At 54.9% G+C, this 26,512-nt stretch overlaps 1 protein-coding gene across 7 annotated transcripts in view; it reads right to left on the bottom strand.

Annotated features, from left to right (window-relative positions):
* The window catches only part of PTPRE (protein tyrosine phosphatase receptor type E), a 163,313-nt gene that overhangs the window by 25,068 nt on the left and 111,733 nt on the right, over positions 1 to 26,512 (bottom strand). For 4 of the 7 annotated variants that reach the window (XM_047826153.1, XM_047826154.1, XM_047826151.1 and 1 more), the window contains exons 3-9: positions 20,016 to 20,134; positions 13,782 to 13,881; positions 13,420 to 13,493; positions 11,369 to 11,505; positions 5,353 to 5,443; positions 1,665 to 1,741; positions 727 to 763 (exon numbers count right to left, since the gene is read on the bottom strand). In XM_047826153.1, the coding sequence (XP_047682109.1) occupies positions 727 to 763; positions 1,665 to 1,741; positions 5,353 to 5,443; positions 11,369 to 11,505; positions 13,420 to 13,493; positions 13,782 to 13,881; positions 20,016 to 20,127 (628 nt within the window). In that variant the 5' untranslated portion in view covers positions 20,128 to 20,134. Of the gene's footprint in view, positions 1 to 726; positions 764 to 1,664; positions 1,742 to 5,352; positions 5,444 to 11,368; positions 11,506 to 13,419; positions 13,494 to 13,570; positions 13,707 to 13,781; positions 13,882 to 16,757; positions 16,875 to 20,015; positions 20,135 to 26,512 lie in introns of those variants that run through there. The other 3 variants (XM_047826157.1, XM_047826155.1, XM_047826156.1) reach the window with 3 other exon arrangements.

Below are 26,512 nucleotides of genomic sequence, written 5' to 3'. Positions count from 1 at the left end.
AGGCCTTGATCTGATAAGCGACTCCCTCCCTTCCCCACCCGCCTGGAAACAACCACAACTGGGAGCCACACCCGAGCTCGGCCAGCTGAGAGAGGTTCAGGGTTGTCTAATGAAAGAATCAGCAGGTTCAAATGATAACCGTTAACCTACTGGGTGCCCTGTCTTTGCACCATGCATGTGAGGGAACAGGCATGTGTCTGTCTGTCTGTCTGCCTACACGCATGCTTTGCGTGGATGTACGTCCAACGTGCCGGCTACACCTACACTTATAAGTGATGACACCCTCCCCTGGCTGCCCGACCGCGGAAGGGGGACCTGGGCTCTCAGGGGCTCCAACTCGTCTGTTCTTTTGAAGCTCTGTTTGTACAACACGCTTCATCATCTCGTGGGGCAGAGCTTTGCGAACGAAGGCACAGAATGACCCGAGAAGGCTTGCTGAGAGGCAGATGTGAACGTAGCACGTCTGAGCAGCTCCCAGGACATGCTGACACTCGGGGTCAATGGAGCGCCAGCCTTGAATCGCAAGGCTCTGTGAGATTCGGGACACCCCTGCGTGGCCCGTGCTCAGGGACAGCTTGGACAGACTGCAAACAGGCAACACAGACGGGGCGGTACAGGAAGCCCTGGGGAAGCCTCGGGATTCCTGGCAGCAGACAAGGACCGGGTAGCCTCCCACGTCATGTTACCAAAATCCCGTTTTGAAAAAAAAAACAGCAAGAAGCTTACCTTGAGCCGCTATGAACTTATTCTTCTCCTTGTAACCCTAGAAACATAAAATCAGGTTTGTAATTCTTCCTCGTTTTCTTGGCTGAAGGCGTTTGCCGTTGTTGTTTGGAAAGTAACGCGTATCAACCACGAGAAAGTTGGAAAACACAGAAAGAAGAAGAAAACTCACTAGTCCTTTCGGAGCCAGTGTTACTTTTGTTGGCTCTGCCGTAGATTTTTCCTGTGAATACTTTCCCAGTCACACACGCACGCACACAAGCAGACACACGTTCAGATACTTTTAACTAACTGGTAAGTACAAATTCTCCTATGTTGTATTTTATGATAATTTTATAATTTATATTAACCGATATTTTAAGGTTCACTTAAGGTGAACGCTTAAATCTTTTTTATGTTTATTTTTGAGAGAGAGAGAGAGAGGCAGAGACAGAGAGAGGGAGAGAGAGAGACTGTGACCTGGGGAGGGGCAGAGAGAAGAGAGAGACACAGAATCTGAAGCAGCCTCCAGGCTCTGAGCTGTCAGCACAGAGCTGGACGCGGGGCTCGAACTCACGAACTGTTACATCATGACTGGAGCTGAATTCGGCTGCTTAACCGACTGAGCCGCCCGGGCGCCCCAATTAAAATGAATTCTTAATCCATTGCATTATGGTTTTACCATAGTTTGTTTAACTGATCCCTCTTGTCCTATTTGGTCAGTAACGGAACGAATGCTGTAACAAGCATCTTTGTGCTTATCTGTTTCTTGAAAATGAATCCCCGGACAGATGCTAATTCAAAAGCCCCGGGCGACTCTGTGCGCTCTGTGCTGTGGCCAAGCTGCCCAGGAAGGTTGTGACCCGGCCCCAGAGAAGAAAGTCACGATTCACACTGAGTCCCCAAATGGTGCAGGTGTGTGCATCAGGCAGGGGCCGGGGACAGGAAAACGGCAGACTTACATCTATGTACGAAGCATTAATATAGTCTGAACAGGGGGCTCCGTCCACTTGGCTCAGAATCACCCTGGAATGATCATCTGTTTAGAAGAAAGCAAAAAACCATGATATCAGGATAAGGAAATGACACCTGCCATACGTTTCTTCCATCTACAGCATTACACACGGCACCTGACACGACCGGGTCTTGCGTGGCGATCACCGGGACGGAGGACGCGTCCTTTTCAATGTCCTCATGAGACCCTCTGTGTCATGAGGATGGGAATACACCTGTTTCACTGAATGAGCACTGCATCTCAGCACTGAGGACAGTGCCCGGCCCTAACCAGGTGTCCGGTAAGACCTGTGGGCTGACAGCAGAGGCATGAATTTCAGCGTCCAGGAGTGGGGGCTGCTGGGCCTCACATAGAAACAGAACAGCAGCACGTGCTGGGGCCCCGCAGTGAGATCACCGTATTCTCCGAAACCCCAGCTGGGCCCCCGTCTTAACAAGGCCCTTGCGCACTGAGGAGAGCCCCAGACGGAAGGGCTGGGGTCCACGCTCCCGGGCTTTCCAGGGAAGGGACAAGCCGACTCCACACCCCGATCCCCATCCTTCCAGTCGGCCCTAGGACTGGAAGGTGGGCGGAACTCACGCTGCCATGAGCTGGGCCTGGCGGGCCACCTGCCTGGAAGATTCTGGCCTGCTGTACAAGCAACTCTCTAGTGAGGGGGCTGACCACAGAGAGCTCTGTGTGGGTGTGTGATGTGTGCTTCCTCTGTGTGGGGGCGGGTGGCGTGCAGGTGTGCGTGGTAGGTGGGGGTGCGGTGTGTGTCTTCTCTGTGTGCGTGGGTCTGGCGTGTATGTGTTTGTGGAGTGTGTGTGTGTGTGTGTGTGTGTGCGCACATTTGGGGAAGTTTCAACCAGGGCCCCCACTGTGACCTTGGTGGGTCCTTGTCACTCCTGCCTTCATGGCCCCTTCCTCCATAAAAGAAAAAAGTAAACATTTTATTTTACAACTGTGTTATTAGTTAGTATAAAGCTTACCGTAACCAGACTGGATTATGGTGTTGTTTTTGTTTTTGTTTCTCTGATTTTAAAGGAAATCAGATGGTGTCATGGGCCCTTCAAAGTGTCATGGCCCCGGGCCTGGGTCTCCTACCTCCAGCTGCACAACAGCTATCGGAAATGCTGAGGATGGATGGCCAGACCCGGCCCAGGGCCAGGGTCAAGAGTCAAAGCTGCTCCCGGGGTGGTTCACACCACCCCGGGCACGGGGCTTGGGACAGAGTGAGCACTCCGTATGTATTTACTGCATTCTATCGTCCTGCTTTGTCCTGCTTTACCCCCTGCTTGTCTCCACAGGTCTGAAACTAACTGAGACGTGTGTGTTTGCGGGGTGGGTCTGCGGCAAAGGAGCTGTTGTCTTCCGCATTCTTGGAAGGCGCTGCTGACCTCAGACACCTGTTGACTAGACACGGTATCGCTGGGCCCGATCTATCCTGCCCCCAGCAGCAGAGGCCACTGAGGCTTTCAGGGAAAGTCATGGCTCGTATGGGGCAGCCAGGGTGTCAAACCCCAAACGTACAGCCCGATGGCCTCCTCTACGACACCCTCCTGCTCAGGGGCTGACAGCCCTAAAGCAGATACGGCTCCGGCCGAGCATGTGTAAAGCCAGTTGAAAATAATTTGGGACCGTTTACGCTTTGAGAACAGCTATAGAAAGCCGAGGGTAGAAAATAGCCTTCTGGTTAGATTTAGAACCTTGCAGTTTCGGAGAGCTTCCTGTCTTTTTATTCTGAAAGTCACACTTCGCTCTCAAAACATTATATTTTGAAATTACTGGCTGTTGCTGCTTTTTTTTCCAGAGTAGAGGATGCTGTCTCCCTACCAGTCACCAAGCTTTTCCGAAGCCCAGCCTCATGGACACGCCAGGCATCTTGTTCTCTGTCATCCAAGCTCCCTAGAGCCATTTCCATGCCTGGGTTGAGGGGTTTCTTAAAAATCTAGTAAATTTAGGGGTGCCTGAGTGGCTCAGTCGGTTAACCAGCAGACTCTTGATTTCAGCTCAGGTCATGATCTCACAGTTTGTGAGATTGAGCCCCACATCAGGCTCTGTACTGTCTGCTTGGGATTCTTTCTCTCTTTCTCTCTGCCCCTCCCCCGCTCGCTCATGAGCACTCTCTCGCTCTCTCTCTCTCTCTCTCAAAATAAATAAACTAACTTTCAAAGAATTTTAAATAAGGGTTTTAGTGAGTAAGAGGCAAATGGGGGCAGGACCCTAGAAAAGTGCTGGGGCTGGGTAGGTAGGTCCTCAACAGATACATTCAGTAAGTCAATGCATAAATTAAATTGATTAACGAAGCTAATTAGTCAAACTAATAGCAGATAATAATGCTAATTTGCAAATATCCCGATTTTTATTTGACACAAAATATTCCAAAGATCCCAAGCCTCCCCCCACGGTTCTCCTTTCCCTCGAGCTGCTCCAACCAAGCGGCTTGTCTCCCTCCTTCTCTGATAACCCACCCCAGATCCAGCAGCAAGCCCTCCCGATTGGACCCCCCATTGCGTGTCCAGAGTCTAACCCTGGCCCAAGCCCCTCCTCCCTGCACAGCTTTGTGTCCCATCTCCTTGCGGCTCCCTTGGCTGCCTACGCAAATATGTTTTAGCCGAAAGACTATTTGGTTAATTTCTCATCGTAGTTGGATCACAGTCTTATAGGGGCCTTTGGAAAAAAAAAAAAAAAAGAGGTGTCAATCCTATGCTTGTAAAGTGCAAAAGAATTATTTCTATTAAGTGCTAAGAGTCCAGAGACCACACAAATTGGGCGGACCACAGCCTCTCGTGCCTCTGAAGAGACAGACTTAATTCCAATCCTAAAAATGCAACCAAGTGGACTGAGGCCCACTGCACGGGCTGGCTCCTTTGCTTCCACGGAGGCTCTGTCTGAGAACAGGGAGATTCTCTGGCCTGGGGCTCAGGATTTAAACCCTTCCTGGCTGCCTTTCTGTTAGCCTGATGGGCAAAGCCCACAAGAGGGGTCCAGCTGAACGAAGAATACTGCAACCCTCCTTGGCCAGCTGACAGCTTGGAACATTCAGGTTTGTCCTGGCACCAGGTGAGCTGAGAAAGGCACCCCCGGGGCGAAGCCTGTCCAGTCACATCCCTGGACAGATCTGTCAGCTATCTGGCCCGATGGCCTCCCTGGACCCCACACCCTGCAGCCCATGGCCCCGTTTAGCTGCTGGCGTTGCTAAGCCCTCCCACAAAGCTGCCAAATCTCTGCACATTTCTCATTCTGTCATTTCTGCCCCTGGTCTGGGAGACCCACAGCTGGTGGCCAAGAGCACTGAGTCTGAGATGCGGAGATGCCCAGGGCCACTGGCAGCACAAGACTGTGGCTCAGGACTGGGCCCCCGCCAGCCTGTGCGGGGGGCACTCCCCTGGGCCCCTGGGCAGCCCAGGTCTCAACATCGAGCACAGGCTTGGTGGCCAGACCCATGACAACAGAGGTAGCCTGAGCCCGCTGTGGGAGACGGCCACCTAGACCTCCCTGGACAAGCGCCAAGCAGTGGTGCTGGCCCAGGCCCTCGTCCCCGAGTCCCGGGACTGTTATACTGCCCGGGCAGGCACAGTCTCCAGGAGCTACAAAGGAATGTTGAGTTTACTCCACATGCTACCAATCATGCAGAAAAAGTAAAGTCTTACTGGGAAGGATGTTGGGATATCTGTTTTTTTCTCTATTTTCTTCTTTATTGGCCAGTTCAAAAGTTCCTTGTATGTGTCCAGATGGCAACGACTAGAAGAAAATACACAGTTAGCACTAAACATGATGAATCCGAAGACAGCGTTTACGTCCACTTCGCTAACGGGCACAGGAATCAAGGAAACCCCGGCCGAGCAAATGACGTGCAGTCCACTGCCCTCCCTGCCCGGCGGGCTGTGCCAGGGGCCGAGCAGACTCGTGAGGAAGACACAGGCCTGCCTGCCCTCAGGGCGCTCTCGCCAGCGGGCCAAGCAAGCTGTGGACGTGGTGACGACCCCACCGTTGGGCCCTCAGCTGCATGAAGGCGGGGACTTGTCTGTGCACTGTCACCAAAGCCCTGGGAGCCACAGGTCCTGGCCCGGAGCAGGGACTCCACGGATACTTACAGACTGAGCACAGGAGAACTCTGGAGCAGGAGAGGGCAGAGCAAGGGCACCTTGCGGAGGGGCTGCGGAGGCCAGCTGTGCCCGTGGGGCTGGGCTCGGGGATGGGCAGAGGATGTTCGAGGAGCTTAGATGTGGGCCTCCTGCTTGAGAGGCCGCACGCTCGCGGGCCAGGGGGTAAGGTCCAGCTGGCCTCTTGTGGGAAGCACGGACTCCAGCCCCAGCCTGGATCAGCGCAAGATCCCCAGGGGTCCTGTGTGTGCACCTGGCTTCAGGAACTCTGCCCTATCCCCCCCGCCGCCTCGGATGAGGACACCGAGGCGTGAGACGCTAGCTAGCACCCTGTGACTGATGTGTGGCTCCGTGGACACGAACCCGGCTGACCCTGGGTTCCCTGACTTCTACTGATTCTAGTCGTCCCCCCGCATTCGCTGGCTGCTGGGACGCCCTCCGCACGTAGGCAAGCCCCGTGCAGTGCACTGTGGGAAAGAGCCTTTTGAACCCCCAGATCACGGCCTTCAACGTTAACCTCAACGTTGACTGGACTGGGGAGGGGACACTGGAATTCGAGGAATGAGTGTCAATATTTACCAAGCCGCTGAGATGTGCCAGGCACTGGAGGAGGAGCGGGTCACCTGCCCCAGGCCATAGCTCAACCTATTACAAGAGGACACTAGCATCATCTGTTTTCCAGATGAGGAAACTGGCCCCCAAGGCTGCTGGAGATTTGTCCAGGTTCACCTGGCTGGCAAGCAGCAGGCACCGGGGGAGACCTTCAGTCTGGCCTGGAACTGGCCACCAAGACTCCCCTTCTTCAAGTGTGAAGTCCCCGGAAGATGGGGACAGACCTCACAAGTGCTGCACGGCCCTAGGCTTATTCACACCATGAGTCACGAGGGCCGGACTCACCGCCCACAGGTGCCCAGAGCCTCCCTCTTCTGGGGCGGGGGGCTTCTCCCTCACAGACTGAGCCCCTGCCAGCCAGTGAACTCTTTCTTTTGTTTTCAGTTCACCAAACTGGACGGCCACAGGCAGAGAGCCTGGTGGGTGCCTTGGGGTCAATGCCTTCTCTACCCAAAATTCCTGGTTCTCTCTCTCTCTCTCTCTTTTTTTTTTTTTTTTTGTTAATGTTTATTTATTTTGAGAGACAGAGGGAGACAGAGCATGAGCAAGAGAGGGGCAGAGAGAGGGAGACACAGAATCCGAAGCGGGCTCCAGGCTCCGAGCTGTCAGCACAGAGGCCGACGCGGGGCTTGAACCCACAAGCGATGAGATCACAACCTGAGCCGAAGTCGGACGCTCAACGGACTGAGCCACCGAGGCGCCCCTCACAATTCCTGGTTCTTATCAAAGCTGTCTTGACACTGATTTTCTGGACCTAACCTAAACAGAGAATCTGTGGCAACATTCTACAGACTTCTCTCTTTCTATACTCGAAAGCTTTTTTTGTCCTCACCCCTGAGAATAAAAACGAGGTATAACACTGTAATGGTGGGCGCATGATGTCATGCGTTTGTCCGAACCCACACAATGTACCACACTAGAACCCCAGCTCTGGACGTCGGTCAGTTAGTGACAATGAGTCAACATCAGTTCTCATTTGGAACACACGTAGGGCGTGAACACGGGACACTGTTGATTTGGGATACTGTGGGCTAAGGGGGAATGCTGTACTCTATGCCCAATCTTTCCCTAAGCCTAAAACGGCTCTAAAAATTAAAATCTATGCGAATGATTAATTGAAAAAGAAAAAAACAACCCAAGAAACCTCCCTCTTCCTCGGAAGGTGGGGTGGCTATGGTGAGGTATGTGGGGAGGTTGGAGGGTTAGGGGTTGAGGGGGGACCCAGCTCTGCCCCACCCCCCGCAGTGGCCTGAGACCCGGGATATGAAGTTGGGGTGGCGATACCGGCTTTTTGGGCTGTGCGGGGGGCCACTTGGGGTCAGGCCAGGTGCTCTGTGTAGAAGGCATATCTCCGTCTCCAAGCGCACAGAATGACTGCCACCCCTCACTTTGTCCCGCTGTCAATCTGCCTGCAGACTCGAATCTCCGAGCTGCTCAGTGGGCACAGGGGAAACGGGGCAGCACCCGGGGAGGGCTCTGCCGCGACCGGGTCACCCCCACAGCGCTGAGTGGGAGCCGTGCAGGTAGCGATCGGTCAATAAATACCTGGCGATTGAATGTGCGATTACATAAATTGGCCGAACAGGGTCGGCTGGTGTGCTTGCTTCTGGAGGTGGGATTTCATCTCGGTGAGCACACACAGGAGCCACAGGTCACGTCCCTGCCCCTTCCTCCCTGCTCTGCAGTGCTGGGCAGGTGGTAGCCAATGAGAAGAACAGAGAGCAGCCGGGTGTGGGCTGGTCCAGCATGCTCCAGGGGTCGGTTCTGGCTCACGCCTCCCCTGCGCCTTTCTACAACACGCATGCTAGGGCTGGGGCAGGGCCCCTGAGCTGGACAGACTCTGTCTGGGGAGGGGGTGTTCCTGCCCTGAATGGCACTCACTGGCCGGGGTTTCACTGGGGGGCCTGGGAGAGCCTCTGCTGGGATGGCACTCTATCATGGCGGGCGGAGACTGTGAGACTGGATGTCCCCAGGAGTCGTCCTAAAAAGCATGGCAGCCCCAGACGCCTCTCGTGCAGACACTGGGCGAAGCTGGGCACACATCTGCCTCTTTTACGTGTTCGGACAATCCTACAGGGACAGGCGAGCAATCCGAGGCAGGCAGAGGTGGAATCAATGGACCAAGCAAGCGCCCCAGGCTGGTAAGAGGCAGGCCGGCCAGCATTCACGCCTCGACCATGCCACCGAAGTGCCCCAGGGCCAAACTCCTTCAGCTCACGGATGCTCTGGGTCGGCAATACAAACGTCCAAACTCGTTTTGAGACTCGTCCGTCCCTTTCATCGTCTCTGGGACTGGAACTCAGGACATCAGGTGAGGAGAAGGAAGAGGGGAACAGCTGTCTAACTCAAGCGGGGTCATCACAGAGCCAAGAGTGGGCGGGTCCTGGAAGTCTCCAGGGCGCTTAGGAGACAGAAACCACACAAACACGGCTTGAGACACAGCCAGCTGAGGAGCGCATGGGTCGCTTAGTCAGTGAAGCGTCCGACTTCGGCTCAGGTCATGATCTCACGGACCGTGGGTTCAAGCCCTGTGTCAGGCTCCATGCTGACAGCTCGGACCCTGGAGCCTGTTTCAGATTCTGTGTCTCCCTCTCTCCCTGCCCCTCCCCTGCCCGTGCTCTGTCTCTCATTCTCTCTCTCAAAAATAAAACAAACAAAAAAGACAGGGCCAGCTCTCACTGGCGAGAGCAACAAACTGGGGTTCAGAGACTACAAGCAGCTTGTCCCGGGTCCCCCAGCGCCGGAACCAGACCCTCCTTCCCTCTGCATATCTACTCATCCTTCACTGCCCGGAGGCTTCCAGTGGGCAGCTGGGCAGGGCAGGGCAGGGCAGGAAGGGTGACGTACTTGCTTCGGGGGCAAAATCTGAAGTGGCACCATAAACCCAGGAATCGAGGTAAAATAATATCCAAATGCAACATTGAAAAAATTTTTAAATTCAAAATTGAGGCATGATGTCGAAAACACCAAACCTTTAAATAATGCCAGGATGGGTGACGGTGGGGTGACAACTCATGGTGGAGCCTGGGACCGCGGGAGAACTCAGTCGGAATGATCTTGTCTTCATTTATTATTTCATTCGGCATGGATTGCCTGCATTAATTTTGATATTTTGGGGGCGCCTGGGTGGCTCAGTTGGTTAAGCATCTGACTCAGGCTCAGGTCACGATCTCACAGTTCGTGAGTTTGAGCCCCGTGTCGGGCTCTGTGCAGACAGCACAGAGCCTGGCTGGGATTCTCTCTCTCTCTCTCTCTCTCTCTCTGTCTCTGTCTCCCTTTCTCTCTGCCCCTTCCCCACTCTCTCTGTGTCTCAAAACAAATAAACAAACCACACAAAAATTTTTTGATATTTTTGAATAATTGAAATACTATTTATCCCGACTGAGCTGCTCATGCCTGGGGCAGGTGCGTCACCTGCCTGACCCTACTTCCAGCCCTGCTGCGTTGGAGTCGCCCTCACTTTAGACGTCTCAGCGGAGCCAGCTGGTTCTGACTCACGGTCCTCCTGCCGGCAGAAGGCTGACCCCCACGTCCCCGCGGGGAAACACAAGCACATGGGGAAACAGGACAAGACAGGAGGGGACAAAGTCACACCGCTGCCAACTTGGGTAGTTACTGTGAACACGGAGAATGAACTTCTCTCGCCAGGCTGACAGATTGCAAAACAATACTGTGTCGAGCTGTCTTTCAAGATGACCTAATTTCCCCAAAATAGAAGACACAATTGGAAACAAAGGGAAGCAAGGCAAAGGCGGGCGAGGCTCATGTTAAAAAAATAAGCAAAGTACCGATGCAACGCTCCGTCACCTCCCGTGCCCTCGCGGGATGCTTCCGTGTGAAAAGCCACGCATCTGCTGGAGTGCCGTCTCTGGATTAAATAGCTACACCACACGCCGCTGGTTATGCGGCCCGCTGCCCAGAGCCCCTCTTAGACGGTGGAGGCCGGCTGCCCAGACGTTGGCCCCTGTGCCAGGGCCCGGGGGCGGGCAGCAGGCTATGCAAGGCGCGGTCAGCATCACCGGCCTCTCTTTGGGGCTCAACACTGAGCACACGGCTGCGTGTGATGTGAGCAAGATGCACAGAGCTCACGAGGAACATGGTCAGGGGTAAACACTGAACGGCTAGACCCCAGATGAGTGTCCCCGGTGTCTCTCTTACCTGCCCCCCCCTCCATGTGCCTCCCTCTCTCCCTCCCCCCACCCCCCAAATCTCTGTCTATCCAGCAGAGTCACAATTCACAGGACATTGACGAAAACTCGAATCGCACGAGGCGAGGCGTCACGGACGCACCTTCGTGGTTTTTGTGGAGAGCTGGGGGAATCGGCTTGCTCCCGTGGGGACCGTCACAGTTGGTTAAAGCCGTGCTAGTTGGCTGCTGCCGTTGCCAGGTCCGCAGAGGCGATTCACCCAGAACGGCAGTAGCTGGGGGATGCCCAGGAGAGGCTGGGGCACAGGTCGAACCGAAGCCCGTGGCCCCTCAAGCGGCCCCAAGGCTGTTTAAGTCACGCCACGAGGGTGGTTCGCAAGAGGGACGTTTCCTTCACCCGCGAGATGCACGAGGTCGCCGAGGCCCGTTAGAAGGTGGGAGGGGGGGGGGTCCACCGCTTTCCACACAGAACTGTCACCCTACCGCCCGCTCGGGCCCTGGTCTTCCACATCAGGGAGACCGCCGTGTCCCTATCACGCTAGATTTTGGGACTCGGCACTCACAGTGTCTGCGCTGGAAGGGGCCTTCGGGAGCCTCTCGCTCGACCGTCTCATCCTACGAATGAGCAACGAGAGGCGTGCGTGGACCTTGCAGGAGAAGCCAGGCGTCCAGAAACCCCTCTGGGACAGTGTGGCGACCCACGCGAGTGTATGCGGTCTTTGGGACGATGTGCCCTGAAATGCGGTGCCGCGTTTCCCAGGCCCCGACCCCACGACAAGAACAGCAAGGAGCCTCCAAACTCACGTTGAACTCCTCCCGAAAGCGCTTGCAGTCATCCGCCGACCGGACGCGGATCTCCTCCTCCAGGTGCGCCACGGGGATGGGGAAGTACTTCTTGGGCCCGGAGGGGGACCTGCTGAGAAGCATCACTCTTTGCTGCTCTGTGGGACCAGAAGACACATGGGGGCCACTCAGCCAGGTTTCCGGATGGCTGACTCATGAACCGGACGGACCGACGGCACCCCGGAGGAATGGCACAGCCAGAGGGTGGACAGTGCTCTCCGATCACGAAGCCGGGGCCGAGCAGGGCCCCACGCAGCTGAGCGCAGAGGTCTGCCCCCTGCGATAACATCCACACCAGAGGGGCGTCCCTCTGGCCGGTGTGACCTGCTCTCACCAACCACAGTCACCTCATCTTCCAGCTCAACCCCCAGCCCCCGCTCCCTCCACCAAGGATCCGGGCACTCTCACACTCCAACTCACTTCTCCAGGCTTAAAATAGGGAGAAACGATTGCACGCTAATCAATATGGAAGAGTAACTTTGGTTCAGGCGGGAAAGACAGGGAATCGGTTAGGATATGCGTCTCCCTCAGCCCTGTCTTCCTTGTGACAAATAGTCTGCTTGCTGAAACACCACAAGCTCCAGAAGTAGTAAGAGAAACCCTCCTGGGGGCTCCTGGGTGGCCCAGTCAGTTAAGCATCTGACTTTGACTCAGGTCATGATCTCGTGGTTCGTGGGTTCGAGCCCCGCGTCAGGCTCTGTGCTGACAGCTCAGCACAATCCGGTGCTTCGGATTCTGGGTCTCCCTCTCTCTCTGCCCCTCCCCCCCTCAAATAAATAAGTGTTTAAAGAGAGAGAGAGAGAGAGAGAGAGAGAGAAACCATCCCTGCTTTGCGGGGAGTGGGCAGGGAGGCACTGACAACAAGGACGGGCCTCAGGAGAGATCCTTCCATCAACTCGGAGTGAGACAAAAGGAGAGATCGCTGGCAGGGGCTTCTCTCCCTGCAACGTGACTGATACTCTTGACAAAGTCCACGTGAACACTCTGCTGTCACTCCTGCAAAGGGCCTGTCCCCACCTGCAGAGCCTTTCTGAAGCCCAGCCAAGAACTCCTCACAGGGTTCGTTCCTCTGAGAGCAGACGCGTCAGAGTGAGTCTGGCTGGGCCTCTGGGCCTCGCCAGCCACACCTTCTTCCCTCCCTTTCAGGGCTGTTGAAACGTGCAGGGGAGCGAGCTGGGGCAGGAAGGAGACGCCCGCAGGCCACAGCAGTACCGAACGAGGTTCTCGGTGACGTTCAGGTCCCGCCAGCACCCCAGGACTGCCCTCCAGCCCCTTGCTAGGTCTTTTGGGGCTGACGTTCTTTTTTATTATCTGGGGGCCGATTCTGCAATTCTGTTTGAAGGCTGACGGTATGTTTGCTCCCCCAAACCATGGAACTATTAGGTAGCAAGCTGACTAGAGGAAGTTACGGTCACTGGTGTGAACCAATCATTCTGAAAGTCTCTGCCTCACAGAACTCTCTCAGCCACCTGCACTTGTGGGCAAAAGAAACAGTGTGCCTTGTAAGTAGCATTGAGGCACGGAACTGAGCCCAGAGCCCGAAAGACAAGGCTGGGAATGCCCTCCCCGGGGACCATCCCTGCCTCACACGTTGGCAGATCAGCTAGCTCTCTTCCAGCGTCAAGATCCGAAAACGGTGCGAATTTCAGGGGAGCCCTTTAGAGCATGAACCAGGCTGTCTCATCCTAGGGTGATTTTAAAGGGCTTCCTGAAAACTGTCACACGTCAAAACCCTGTCAACAGGACAGGATGTGAACAGCGTTTCCAACAAAGCCACAAACGGAAAGTCTCCAATGTCTGTTTCATAGCCGAGGGAAAGGAGAAAAGTTTTGAAATGGTAACATTCTACCATCGCAAACGCCAGCATTACACCGAGACCCAAGTCTCAAGGGCGAAGGGGTTTAATGTTGCAAATAAGAGGCGGACGACAGCCCCCAGCAAACCCTCCCGGCAGCCCCTCCCCTCCCCCGCCAGCCCCCCCCCCCCCCCCCCGCCCCGGCCCCGCAGGGTACCTTGTTCTTCCAGGATTCCGTTGGGCACCTTCTTGTCATTGGCGCTGACCACGGCTTTCCTCTGCTTCCTGAACCTTCGAGACACAGACTGGTTAGCCTCAGGCACAGGGAAGGTCCCCGGGACGCGGGCCTCTTGCGCAAGGATACCCACCAGGTGAGCCTGGAGAAGCTCTTCCTGCCGCTCATGGCTGGACCCTGCCACGCCGGCCCCGGGTCGCCAGCCCCGCTCGTCCCCGGCCCCTCCGGTCCCCAGCCCTGCCGCCCTCTGCCTGGGCCCACACCCGCAGTGCGGCCTGGAGGAGATCATTTCCTCATCAGAGCTGGTCGGGGCAAGTCCGCCTGCGCCCCGGGGACACTCCTACCTGAAGAAGTAGGCGGTGAGGAGGAGGGAGACGACTAACAGCAGCAGAGGCAGCAGCAGCCAGGCCAGCAGGGGCTGGGACGCGCGGGGGTCCGGAGGGCCTGCGGGCAGAGCCGGTCCCCATCACGATGGGACTCAGACGAAGGGGAAAAGGGGGTTTGGGCGAGGAAGGAGCCCCAGCGCCAGACCACACTTCCCCGTCGGCAAGGCAGGCCACCGCCCGGTGCCTTGTGCTCTCACCACTGATGGGATGAGACACGGGGGACAGAGCGTGAACTGAGGGGCCGGTGACTTTGACCCTGGTGCGGGCTGAGGGGCAGTGAAGGCGCGACAGGGAGCTCCCCGCCCCCCTCAAGGAACCTGTTTCCCCGGGGTCTGGGGCACCAGGGAGCTGGAAGAGGGTGGAGGGTCAGATGCCCTGCTGTTCTGGGGACAGCGTGGGGAGCTGCCAGGGCCAGGCAGGAGCTCAGGGCAATGGGGGTGCGGCCTGGCCCGTGGCCTGGGTGGAGGTCTGTGGCCAGGCCACGACCAGGTCCCCTAAAGCTTCGAGCTCCCGATCCTACGGGTCCAGGCTGACTTTCCTCATTCAGAAGGACCCACATCCCTGGACCAGGGGCAGCTGCTTTGGGCTGCCCAGGACCTGCCCAGTAAGCCCAGATTCTGAGGGGGCTCTGACAGGCTGGCTGTTCTGACCTAGCCCCTGCCTCCCCAGACTCCCACTCACCAAAATGTCCCCACTCCCAGGGAGATCTCGAATGCCCCCTCCTCCAGGAAGCCTGCTTGGCTCCCCTTCTGTGCATCCCAGAGAGTCTCTGTATGCCTCCAAGCACAGACCCTACTCTCTCGGAATGAACAGACCCTGAGGGCGACCGCCTTCACTCTGAGTCAGTGGACGTTCCTCAAAGACAACAATGGTCCTCCCATAGCTTTGTGTCCTCCCATAGCTGAGCCCAGTGGGGCCACCGTGGTCCTGCAGCTTCCCTCCCCTGGCACCCCGTCCTCGTGTATCCTAAAGGTCCCTCCCCACCCCCATCCAGGTTGTAAGCAACTCCCCCCTCCGGGGCCTCACACTGGCTCTGGCATCCGTCAGTGGCCAAGGCACGTATTTCTAATAAATGCCAGTTTTTACTGATTCGAGTGACCGTCTGATGTAGAGGTGCACTGACTGAGAGACACCTGGTCTGCGATGAGGTGGCCCCGGATGCCAGAAGCCTGGCCAAACAAGACGCCCTCCTTCCAGGCTGAGCCAATGCCTCTCCCATCTGGCCAGGGACCTCCCAAGTCAAGTTGTAGGGCAAAGCCAGGGCGACACCAGGCAGAGCCTCTAAGAGCGTGTGCCCCAGTCCCTCTCCCCTGGCCCTACCTGCTGCAGAGCTCCCCTGGGGAGCTGACCCGGCGTGGGCGGGGCTGGGGGGGGGGGAGCTTCCACACTCGCCCACCCACGGAGGCCCCGCCCTGCTCTGCCAGGCCCTTGCAGCAAACTCAAGCCCGGGCTGATGGGGAGATGCCTGACCCCGGGGGGCGGCGGGGGCCTGGGTGTTCCACTCCCCGACTGGGGTCCATCCCTGCCCTGCCAAATGCAACCACAGGGCACAGGCAGGTGCCCTTCTCTCGCCCCCCACTTCTGCATTTGCGCAGACCTCGGCTGCCCCAGGCCAGCGTCCATCTTGGCAGTGACCGAGTGGTGAGCAGCCCGGTCCGAGGGCTGGCTGCACCTGGCTGAGGGTGTGGGCACTACCCGGAGCCTTGACGGGCACCTGGGCCACAGACAACCCATCTCTGGGGGGCCTCATCAGGAGGCTCCAGGGTCCAGCCTCCAGGCTCAGAGGCTACAGTTACAGATGTGGGCTTTCCACAGCGTGCTCCTGAGGACCAGGCTGAATGACCCGAGGCCCCAGCGCAGGGCTGTGTGCATGGGCAGAATCGGGACAAATGTCAGCAGCTGCCTCTGTTCTCGGGGTGCGGGGGGCGGGGGAGGGGGCAGAGAACAGGTAAGATCACTCAGGGGCCGGCAGGCCTGGCGGGGCTGGGAGAACTGGGGAGTCCGTGCCCGGTCTGCAGGGGCGGCCCCACTGAGGTCAAGCGGAAGGTGGGCCCCCCACACCGACCAGTTCTCTGGGCTTGCCAAAAAGAAGAAACTCGTAGCTATTGTAAAACTTATCTGATTTTTAAATTCTGATAAGTAATTCAACCTAAATGCCATTTTGTGAAACAAAATGGTCCAGAAAAAAAGGTCTGCGGGCTGGGCCGTGTCCCCTGGGCCAAGTGGAGTGTGAAAACACAGCAACGGCAACAAAAACGGACGCCGTCCTCTATGGGGCCAGCTCCGTGGCTCGGCCTTCTCGCGGGTCGTCTGTCTTGGCGAGCCTCTGGGTCAGCACGCGCCGGCCTCTTCATCCTGCTTAACGGCTGCTTAGACTTCCACTTTCTGAACAACCCGAGATTTCGACGGACATTTAGGTTCTTTCCAGCTTTTTTTTTTTTTTTTTTTTTTCTGTTACTTACGATTTTACATCGTGTATCTTTCTCCCTGGGTATCTTAAAAGTGCTTCCGTAGAAAGCTCCAGAAGGACACTTTGTGCGTCAGTGGGCACACACATTAAATCGTCATAGAAACTGCCAAGCTGCCCCCTGCAAAGTTTCCAGCGTCCGTGCTTACCTAGACTGGATGATGGAGCTGATCCCCCCTGGCTGTGAGCAATCCTTTTAAATTTTGCCAAACAGCTAAATAAAATAATACCACTGCAACCTGCCTTTCCCTACTTTCTACAGAGTAAAGCATCACTTCGTGATTATTAAAACAATCAACTGGATATTTGCACGTTGTTTGGTCATATATGCTTGTTTAGCCACTTTCCTACTGGGATGTCTTTTTCTTCTATTAATTTCTTCCTGTTAATTTTTTTCTTTTAATTTTTAGGAAGCCTTCTTGTAATATGGACAACAGCATTTAATTGTACTGTTTGTGAGTATTTACCTTCAACTCCTGCGCAAAGGAATGTCTCTTGATGATTATTTGATACATTTTGTTCAAGGAACAAACAGGGCTTCCGGTTATTGGCACATTGTGGCAATGTGCTGTGATCCCACCAGATGATCCTTCTTTCAGGGAACAAAGTTCCAAAGGGCACTTCCCGCGGGTCAGGCTCCCGTCTGGAATTCTAGGCCAATGGCGCCCGTCCACCTGCTGTCACCGAGACCTTGAACTGGAGCCAGCGTGGACTTGCCTCCTGGTTGTGTGACCAGCAGCCACTGCCAAAGCCGTGAAGCCCCGGGCAGAAACTGTAACAAGCCGTGAGGGACACATCTGTTCTCAGGGGCACGAGGTCGCTTCCCTGTCCCCGAAAGGAGCGCCTGACACCCACAGCCACCTCACTGGCCAACCGTTTTCTTTCCAAGTGAAGCGAAGAGGCCCAGGGGTGAGGCTGAGTCACCCTGACGGTGCCCTGGGTGCCAGCTGCAGAAACGCCCACGCAGCTCTCTTCTGGCTTCTCCGCTTTGGGGCAAACGATGCTCTGCCCGGTAGACTCGGGACACACTGTCCTCGGGGCAGGTCTGCAGGGTCCCAGGCTGTGGAACAGCACCAGGGACCCAGCACCCAGGGGCCCTGCTTGAGATGAGGACAGTGACACGGGGCACCTGGGTGGCTCAGTTGGTGAAACATCCAACTTCGGCTCAGGTCATGATCTCTCGGTTTGTGAGTTTGAGCCCGGCACGGGGCTCTGTGCTGGCAGCTCGGAGCCTGGAGCCTGCTTGGGATTCTGCGTCTCCCCCTCTCTCTGCCCCTCCCCCGCTTGCCCTCTGTGTGTGTCTCTCTCTTTCTCAAAAATAAATAAATATTTTTAAAAATGTGAAAAACGTACATGAGGACAATAACAAATGCAGCTTCTATCTGCTAGGGGCTCCCGTCTTTCCTGTTTTGCGGTTCTGGATTTCTCCGGCTGGCTGCTCCGGCCGTCCTCTCTGGGGTCTCGCACCAGTGACTTGAGCCCCACTTCGCCCTTCTCTTGGGGGCCAAGGGTGCATTTGTAGGTCACGGGTCTGGGCTCAGAAAATCACGTAAGGCCCTTGAGCTGCATGGGGGTTGAGTCCCTGATCCCAGCCCGAATGGGGCACTTCTAATTATCTCACTCAAGCTTTTTCTTCTGGAAGGAAGTTGGTAATTTTTGTTTACCCAGCGCCTTGTGATAATCAAGTGTGATGCTGAAGGCCAGCCTAGCTGAGCCACGGGGTTTCAGATGCGTGGTCCAACGCTGCTGTTCTGGGTGTTTCTATGAGGGTGGGGTGCTGTTAGGATAAGATTCAGCATTTAGATTGGTGGTCTCTGAAAAGATTACAGGCCTCCCCACGCTCCACTGTGGGTGGGCCTCACCCAATCAGTCGAAGGCCTGCAGAGACCAAAAAGGCCGGGCCTTTTGTGAGTAACAGGGAATCCTTCCTCCCTCACTGCCTTCCAACTGGGACATCACTCATTCCGGTTCTGCAGCGGCAGCCTGCCAGCCTTCGAGCTCAAACCGGCTCCCTGGCCCTGCGGATTTTGGACTCAACAACCCTAACAGTCCTGTGACCCTGTTCCTTATAATAAATATAAATACAGACATAGATACAGATACAGACATCAATGAAAGCATAAGCACATGTCTTACTGATTCTGTTTCTCTGGAGAACACTAACCGATACACCAAGTGATGCCTTATCCGAGATGCCTTGAGTTTTATGCCTGGGAGTCTTGGGGGATGGACAGGGAAGGGACAGGGCAGGCGTGTAGGGACTGGCAACAGGCCGTGATACAGACTCAAGGGACCAGCCCTTGCTGGTTACAGGCTTCTACTAAGCCGGCCAGGGGACAGAGCTGGCAGCCACAGATGGCCTCTGGTCTCCCAGGGAGGCGTGTGGGGTTGCCCAGGGAGTCCGGGCCTAGTCCTTGGGGACCCTGAACTCATCAGTTGGGCACACATCCAAGAAAGAGATATCAAGGGACATTCAAAGGCCACGTTTCCGGGCTGTAAGCGACTGGCGAGGTGATGGGCCTCCCCCGACACATTGTCCAGCCGTCCACAGCAGTGGCCCACGTGGACGAGCCTCTGTACCCAGCTCGGCGGTCTCGTTAATGCCCACAGTGTTGCGCAAAGGAAGCACTGTTATTACCTCCGACTCACAGATGGGGATACTGAGGCCCGAAGAGGTTCAGGAACTTAATCCAGGTCACCTGGCCAGGTCAGCAGGAGCCGAACAGGGTCACGTGATTCAAGAGCCCCTGCTCTCTCTGCGGCTTCTCCTCCCCTTCCCGTTGGCCTCGCACGGCCTTTAGTTCAACTCCGTGATGCCCAATCTACATTCTACAGAACCCACACGTTTTAAGCAGAAGATCCAATGATTTTTAGTTAATTCCTAGTTGTGCCACTGCCACCACAATCCAGTTTTAGAATCTTCCCGTCCACCTCTCGTCCACCTGAGGTTACCTGGCCTTTGCCACCCCCCCCCCCCCGCCCCCACCAGCCCGGCCAAGCGCTCAGGTACCTTCTCCTCCGTCAACCTCGACTATTCCGGGCATTTCCTATCAAGGGAGATCACACAACACGTGGTCTCATGTCTGGCTTCTTCCACTGAGGCAGGAGCGTGGAGTGGTGACCCCCACGTATCTGCCACCGACTTTCTGATGGGGACCAGGCAGCTGGGTTGGCCTATGGCCCCGCCTACCTCCTGCTCCCCAGGGGCTCTTTCTCAAGCGGCTCCCCGAGGGAGGGTTGCTTCCCTCAGAAGGACTTCAACATGCATCTCTAGACACGCGTGGACTCTTCTTTTAAAAACGTGACTCCAGCCACGGTACCAACATCATGCCTGAAAGGACTCACACTGATTTCTTGACTGGATCAACTGCCATGTCAGTGCCTAACTATCCCCTAGGCACTCGTCCACGTCCACATTTGTTGAGGATCGCTAGAATCGGCTCCCCACGGCGGGGTCGGGGCTGCGAACCCCTGCTCCCCCGCTTCCCGCCGAAGCCGATTCCAACTCTGAGCACGGGGTTGTGTTTGCCGCTCCCCGAATGCTAAGCTTTGTTCTGGTCAAATTCCCAACAACTGGCTCATGCGGCCAGCCTGCTTTTGAGAGGCGTTCTGTGTTCGATGCTCCTTCTCCTCCTCCAGCGGGGTCATCACCCCCGGTCTTGAGACCCTACCAGGAGGGTGGGGGATGGCAAGGGCGGGTGAGCGGCAGGCAGCTGGGTCCTCACCTGCGGTCGTAGAGGTCAAGTTGCTCTCCGCTGGGGTGGTCTCGTTGCCCTTGAGAGCCTTGGCGAAAGGCAGGCTAACACCTGCCAGGAGGAGCAGACAGAAGGGCTCCATGGCGAACCTGCAGGAAGCAGGGACAGGCTCAGAGTGCTCCCCGCCATGCGCCTGGGGCTGCCCCTCCTCCCCCCTGCCCCAGCCCAGGAGGGAACCTCACGTAAAACAGGGCGGTGGGGGGGGGGGTGGGAGGGGAGGCGAACAAGGATGTGGAGGAACCAGGAGAGGAAAAACCCTGAGCACACAAACAAGGAGATCTAAGATTCTGAGCGGCAGCCTCACGGACACTCAGCGAGGCCCTTGACCCGTTGCTTCTAGGTCGTCGCACGGTCAGGGCACCTGGGTGGCTCTGGTTCTTGATTCTGGCTCAGGTCACAATCTCTCGGTTCGTGAGTTCAAGCCCCGGGTTGGGCTGTGCGCTGACAGCTCGGAGCCTGGAGCCTGCTTCGGATTCTGTGTCTCCCTCTCTCTCTGCCCCTCCCCGCTCTCTCTGCACTCCCTCCCTCTCCCTTTCCGACCCCCTCAAAATAAACTTGAAAGAATAAATTGCCACACAGCAATGATTTGTTCAACATTTGGGGAACGTGGGAACATTCTCTTGTGTCCACTGTGACACAGGTGTAGCGTTTGCATTTTCATCATGAGAGCCCAGGGAAGAGCAGCCCCTGGGGAACAATCTTGGGCTCAGGAGTTAGGCTACCCGGCATGTGGTCACAGAGCCAGGGGCAGGGGGTTGGGGGTCCAGCCCACCCGCACAGGGTCCACCTCTGCTGTCCCCCTGGCCACAACCCACACCACCGGCCCTTGTTCTGAGTGCTGACCCTCACTGCCTCCCACCTGAGCCTCGGGGCCAGGGGGAGGGCAGGCCCCGGGCCCATGTGTCCCATCCTCCGGAGCCCGATGAGCCTTTCAAAGGCCAGCCAAGTCCTCCCGTTCCGAGGAGTCAACCACGAGATTGGAGATGGGCAGGCCGGCCTAGTCAGTGTTCTTCTGAGCCTCGCACTTGGCCTGTTCTCCGGAACTTCCCGCGTGGCTCTGGGGTGAAGGCCTTGCCCCTGACTGTCCTGTCTGCGCTCCCAGGTGAGGTGCAGGGAGGCTCCCTCCCCGCCCAGGAGGGGCCACCTTTAGTTAGCTCATCTCTGAGGAGCTTCTTGGGAATGGAGGGAAGTCTTTACCGGGTGGGTGGGGACATGCACGGAGCAAACCCAGGTTGCCACGTGGCTCAACACGAGAAAAAGCAATCTTTCACCCAGGAGACCTGCAGGGCCACCACGGATCCCTGCCTGGTGCTCCAATTTTGCCAAAATACCTTAGGTCCTCGGAAAATGTGGCAAGGACCTCTCGGGGGTACGGGAGAGTCACCTCAGGGCAAGGCGTGCGGCTGTCTGGGCCCAGTGAGATCTGGTGGTGACTGCGAGTGTGGGCTCCCTCCCTCCTGACGCCCCCCTCCGTGGTCCCCTGGGGTGCCTGTCCCCTCAGACGGCACTTTCCTGCAAAAAGCCTCCCCGGGGCACATGGATGGACCGAGGCCCAGAAACACTGGTTCCTTGTAATTAGAGGAGACGCTTGGATGAGCGCAAAAAGTCTAATCGCATTTCAGCAATCACCACTGCTGAAATGGAACCATTCTGAGCAGACAATTATCCTAGAGCAACCATGATGGCCACAATCAATGCTTCCAACCTCTTTCCTCTTGTTTATTTCCCAAATACATTTTAGATTGTTAAAGTGAGCCACACACACACGCGCACACACACACACAATAGCTTGTATTCCGTGAGTACCTACCAGTGCTGGGCCCTTCCTGTGGACACTGCCCCACGACAACCCTCCAGGACTCAGGAACAGGCCCGAAGCGGGGGCAGAGGGGATGGAAGAGGCGTGAATGGAACCCAGGACCACCCGAGACAAAAGCTCTCAAACCCTGACGGTCAGCTCTGCATAGGCTGCACCAGACAGAATCTGTTCTTGAACGACGCTTTTACACAGTTGAATACACTGCAGAGTAAGTGATTAGGAAGTATTAACTGGTTTAATACAACTCAGAAATGCACACTTCCTAGTTGAAGCATTTGTCTTGTTATATGCATTCATTCAAGACCCTCCTCTCCAAATGCTCAATGACCTAAGAGAAAGTTGACACTTTCAGGCGGACAAAGGCCATCTCATCACCCATCAGACACCCAGGGGGATGGGTAGTGGCCCCTGGAGCAGCAGGTGATTTGCCCGTTGTGGCCAGCAGAGGGCACTAGACTTTGCAGAATTCAAACCCCCTTGAGTCCCTTTATTGTGATACTTCTATTGCCAAGCCAATGACAACTTTCCTGTCCCTGGCGATTCACCCTCGGAGGGTTTGTGCAAGCTACCAATAAGCACAGACACGAATCGGCACAAGATAATCCTTGAAGTAGTTTAAACCCATGGTGAATTTTAAGGACTTGTATTGAACCTACCAAATGTTAAGTACTGCGGGTATACAACACGTTGCGTCTCAGAACAGAGATTATCAAAACAGTTTCCAACAAAGCAGCTTTTGTGTTTATTCTTCTCAAAAGTCAGCCAGCTATCAGTTTGGTTAGCATTGTTTTCTTATTCCACTTGATGCTTTTTTAATACTCTGCTGGGCCACTCTGGAGCAGGCCTACTGTCGGGTCCCGGAGCCGCGAAACTAAATACGATGCCGGTCCTGCCCCAACGCAGATTTGTGGAGCTGGAAGGAAGAGTGGAAACACAGCATCCCCTAGGACCCCCTGTCCGGAGATGAGTGTCCACAGTGCCAAGGAAGGAAGGTGAGTTAGTGATGATTCACTCCCCCCGGGACCGAATCGAGAAGGCCCTTGAAAGTCGCGTTAAAGAGTTTGGTTTGGTGTTATAGGCTCGTTTTCCACAAGCAACCTACATTATTAGAGCCACTCGGAGGTATTATAAGAAGATGCCAATTCCTGAACCCAACTCCAGATGCATGAAATCCAAATATATGGAGAGTGAAGGGTGTGGTATAGACCACCTTGGCTGTGAGCAGCGAGCGGCCACTGAAGTTTCCAGAGAGAGTGCCGGAAGCCGGTCACAAGTCACAAGAGGCACGGCGTAAGCCTTTGCCGCCCCAGAGTGGTTGGGGGCATGGGCATCCCCTGGGAGCATACTAGGGATGCTGCATCTCAGACACAGCGGGACCTCCTCCTACGCAAGATCTCCAGGCGGCTCCCATGCACATCAAATCTGAGACGTGCTGGTTACACAGCAGAGTAGGAAGGTCTGGACTAAGCCAGGACAATGGCAATGGCAAGGAGGGAGGGATTTGAACGGGGCTTCAGAGGTAGAATCTGCGTGAATGGTAGTTAGCTGGACGCGGTGTTGACTGGGGCACCAAGGCACTGGGATTTCCATCTTGGGAGATGGAATGCGATGGGGCATCGTTCATTAGCTGAGATCTGGAGACTGGGGTCCCCAGTCTGGGGATGGAGTGGATTTTGGCTTGGAGTATAAAGCAATAATACAAGCTACCATTTACTGAACTCCCCAGAAGTGTGATAAGCTATCTGAACTCCTGGGATAAGTTACCCTCACCATCCCTCATGGCAATCCTATGAGAGATGCCCTGCTGTCTCCGGAGATGGCCTGTTGACTCTCCGGGTCCCGAGAGCATTCTAGCAGAGTGCCAACAGGAACTGTGTCGAAGACCTGGGACTTGGCTGGATGGGAGTGAGGGCTGAAGCTTCAGTGTGTGGGTGAGTTCACTCTGGGGGTGTGTACAGGGGCAGAGGCCAGGCCTCGGTGCCCAGCCAAAGGAGGCCACTACCCTTGGGGACAGGAGTAGAGGAGTTGGGCTGGACGTCTGGCAAATGGCGGCCAGGGAACAAGAGGAGGACAGGAGACAGGTGCAGGTGGAGACCCCAAGGCAGGAGAGGGATTCTTCTGACCCGTCTACATCCCCCAGCCCTTGCTCACATGCTTCCCCTCACCGGATGACCCCTGTCCCCTCTGCCTTGTCCCACCAACCTTCGAGGTCCAGCAAGCCAAAGACACTCTCTCTTCCTGGGATCAGACCGCCCGGAATTGTTCGGAGTCATTTGGGCATTGGATCTCCCAACCAGACGTCGAGCCTCCTGGGGACTGGGGACATCTCCTGCCTCCTCCAAGCTGGCTTCTCCAGCTGACAGGGACCTTCAGGGCTTTTGAGGGTATGGAGTCCTCCCTGAGCCAGTGTCTTTGAGGAAGGGCCACCCTGCTGAGCCTTCCGGTGTTGGGTGTCCTGCAAGGACTGAGCCAGACTGCCCCCTGCAGTTCCAAGATGGTACTGTTTTCTTTCTGCAGCTCAAACCCATCACGAGTGGTTCACACGCCTGCTGCTTCTCAATTACAGACAGACTCCGTTCCCTCACAAAGGAGCAGAGCTAAATATTTGTTCTACCCTTAAAGGAGAGCCCCTGGGATAGGCCACGTGTAATTTCTCATCCAAAACAGGACCTCCGAGAGCAAAAGAGAGGCTGAAACAGTTAAAGCCATATGCTTTCCTACAGTATTTCATTAGTGGTCAGCATTTGGTTTTATTAAAATGGGAACCCACTAAGTAGTTTCTATTAAAAACCTATCTTTAAAAATTAAAAAAACCCAACCCTTTCTAGAAAACAAAACTAACCTACCAGTGTACATTAGAGCCATAGTTTATTTTATAAAAAAACGTTTCTTGTATTGATTATATGAAAATAAAATGAGAACATGAACAGAACACCTACTCTCGGTACATATTCACCTGCTTCAATTGCTTTCTCAGCCTTGTCTGTTCTTTTAAATTTTTTTAATGTTTATTTATTTTTGAGAGAGAGACAGAGTGTGAGTGGGGGAGGAGCAGAGAGAAAGAGGGAGACACAGAATACGAAGCAGGCTCCAGGCTCCGAGCTGTCAGCACAGAGACCGACGTGGGGCTCAAACCCATGAACCGTGAGACCACGACCTGAGCTGAAGTCTGACACTTAACAGACTGAGCCACCCAGGTGCCCCACCTTGCCTGTTCTTAATATGTTTCACTTTTAATATATTTTCAATATCCTTAATATTTAAGTTTTTTCATAAAATTGTCTGCAAAGTTTTCAAAGGAACATCTTGTGAGCCCTCATCATTCTGTTTGCTTTATTCTTTCCTCGCTTTCATAGAGAAAGATTTTAATGTCTTCCTGTTCATAACCTATGTTTACAACAGTTGTAATTGTGCAAAACTTTAAAACCCTGAGGGGTTTTTATTGGTGGTTGTATTTTCCAGTTGCATTTACTTTTACTAAATATTTCTGACAAATTCAGAACGACAGGCAACCAATACTTGGAGCCTTGTTTATAGAAACATTTGCCACCTTTGTAGGATACTTAGATTGATTTACTGAGCGACTTTTTGAAGCCCCAAGCATTTCTGAGCTCTGATGGGGCGGGAATAGAACATGCATGTTCCCAAGCTAAGTATTTTTCAAAATTCAACATCAGCTTCATTACAGAATATTTCAGTTTAATTCCCCTGCAAGCGTAGCTGTTGCTAAAATCTGACATCTACAGCCTCTATCTTCTCTGCCAGAATATTTACTTGGCGTGGGCGCAATTAAAAATTATCTGTACATCACAATCAGGTCCAAGCGTGGGACGTTCACCACAAACGCCGAGGTCCGCCAGCCCTTATATGCTTCTATTATCCCACCAAACAAATGCACGCGTCCTCGGTGTTGAATTCTTTCGTGGCATTTCCAGTGACATTAGCAATCAGGTCAGGTGTTCACCTTTCACAGAAGGAGCCTCCCACTCGTCGTTGGATTCCACGAAGCGGATGAAAAACAACGGTGCCACTACGGGAATTAACTCGTTTTCCGTTTGCAAAGGGCACCGATATAAAACCGGCTATCATCTGACAGGTTGTGAAACGCACCTGCTATTGGGAGCACTGATGGCGATCACTTCACCTCCCGTAAGTGTGCAATGAGACCTGGAATTGATAATGATCTTGACTCGCTATGAATAGTCATCTGATCTAAATAAACAGCCCTTGCTTCCCAGGGCCGTGGGTAAAGCCCCTTCAATCCATCATCCTGGGGCACAGAGGTCACTGAGTCACCTTTCAGGGGAAGCGGATGCTTCTCTTAGAGCCTTTTTTCCCTCTCATGGCTTCTCTGTGGTCAGCAGCACCAGTTCGGACCCCGACACAGAAGGTAAATGCTGACGGATATTTTGTGCAAATTGTAGCCTCATCATCAACTTTCTTGAAAACAGAGACTCAGTGCTTAACATGTGCCCTTTTCCACACTTCATTCCTGACAGACGGGTTTAGGGCAAATTCATAAAGTGTTATTAAAAACTAATTAGCGCAAAAAGATGTAGATTTACGCCCGACGGTAAATGCCCAAGCAAGTGTCGTGAGAGTTCGGACTGTTGTCCACAAGTTTTATGGCAAAACTCTTTTGCCTCTG

Source organism: Prionailurus viverrinus, chromosome D2, assembly GCF_022837055.1.
Source record: "Prionailurus viverrinus isolate Anna chromosome D2, UM_Priviv_1.0, whole genome shotgun sequence".
Lineage (NCBI taxonomy): Eukaryota > Metazoa > Chordata > Mammalia > Carnivora > Felidae > Prionailurus > Prionailurus viverrinus.
Note: the sequence above shows the minus strand (reverse complement) of the source record. Positions and strands in the feature narration are given on the sequence as shown.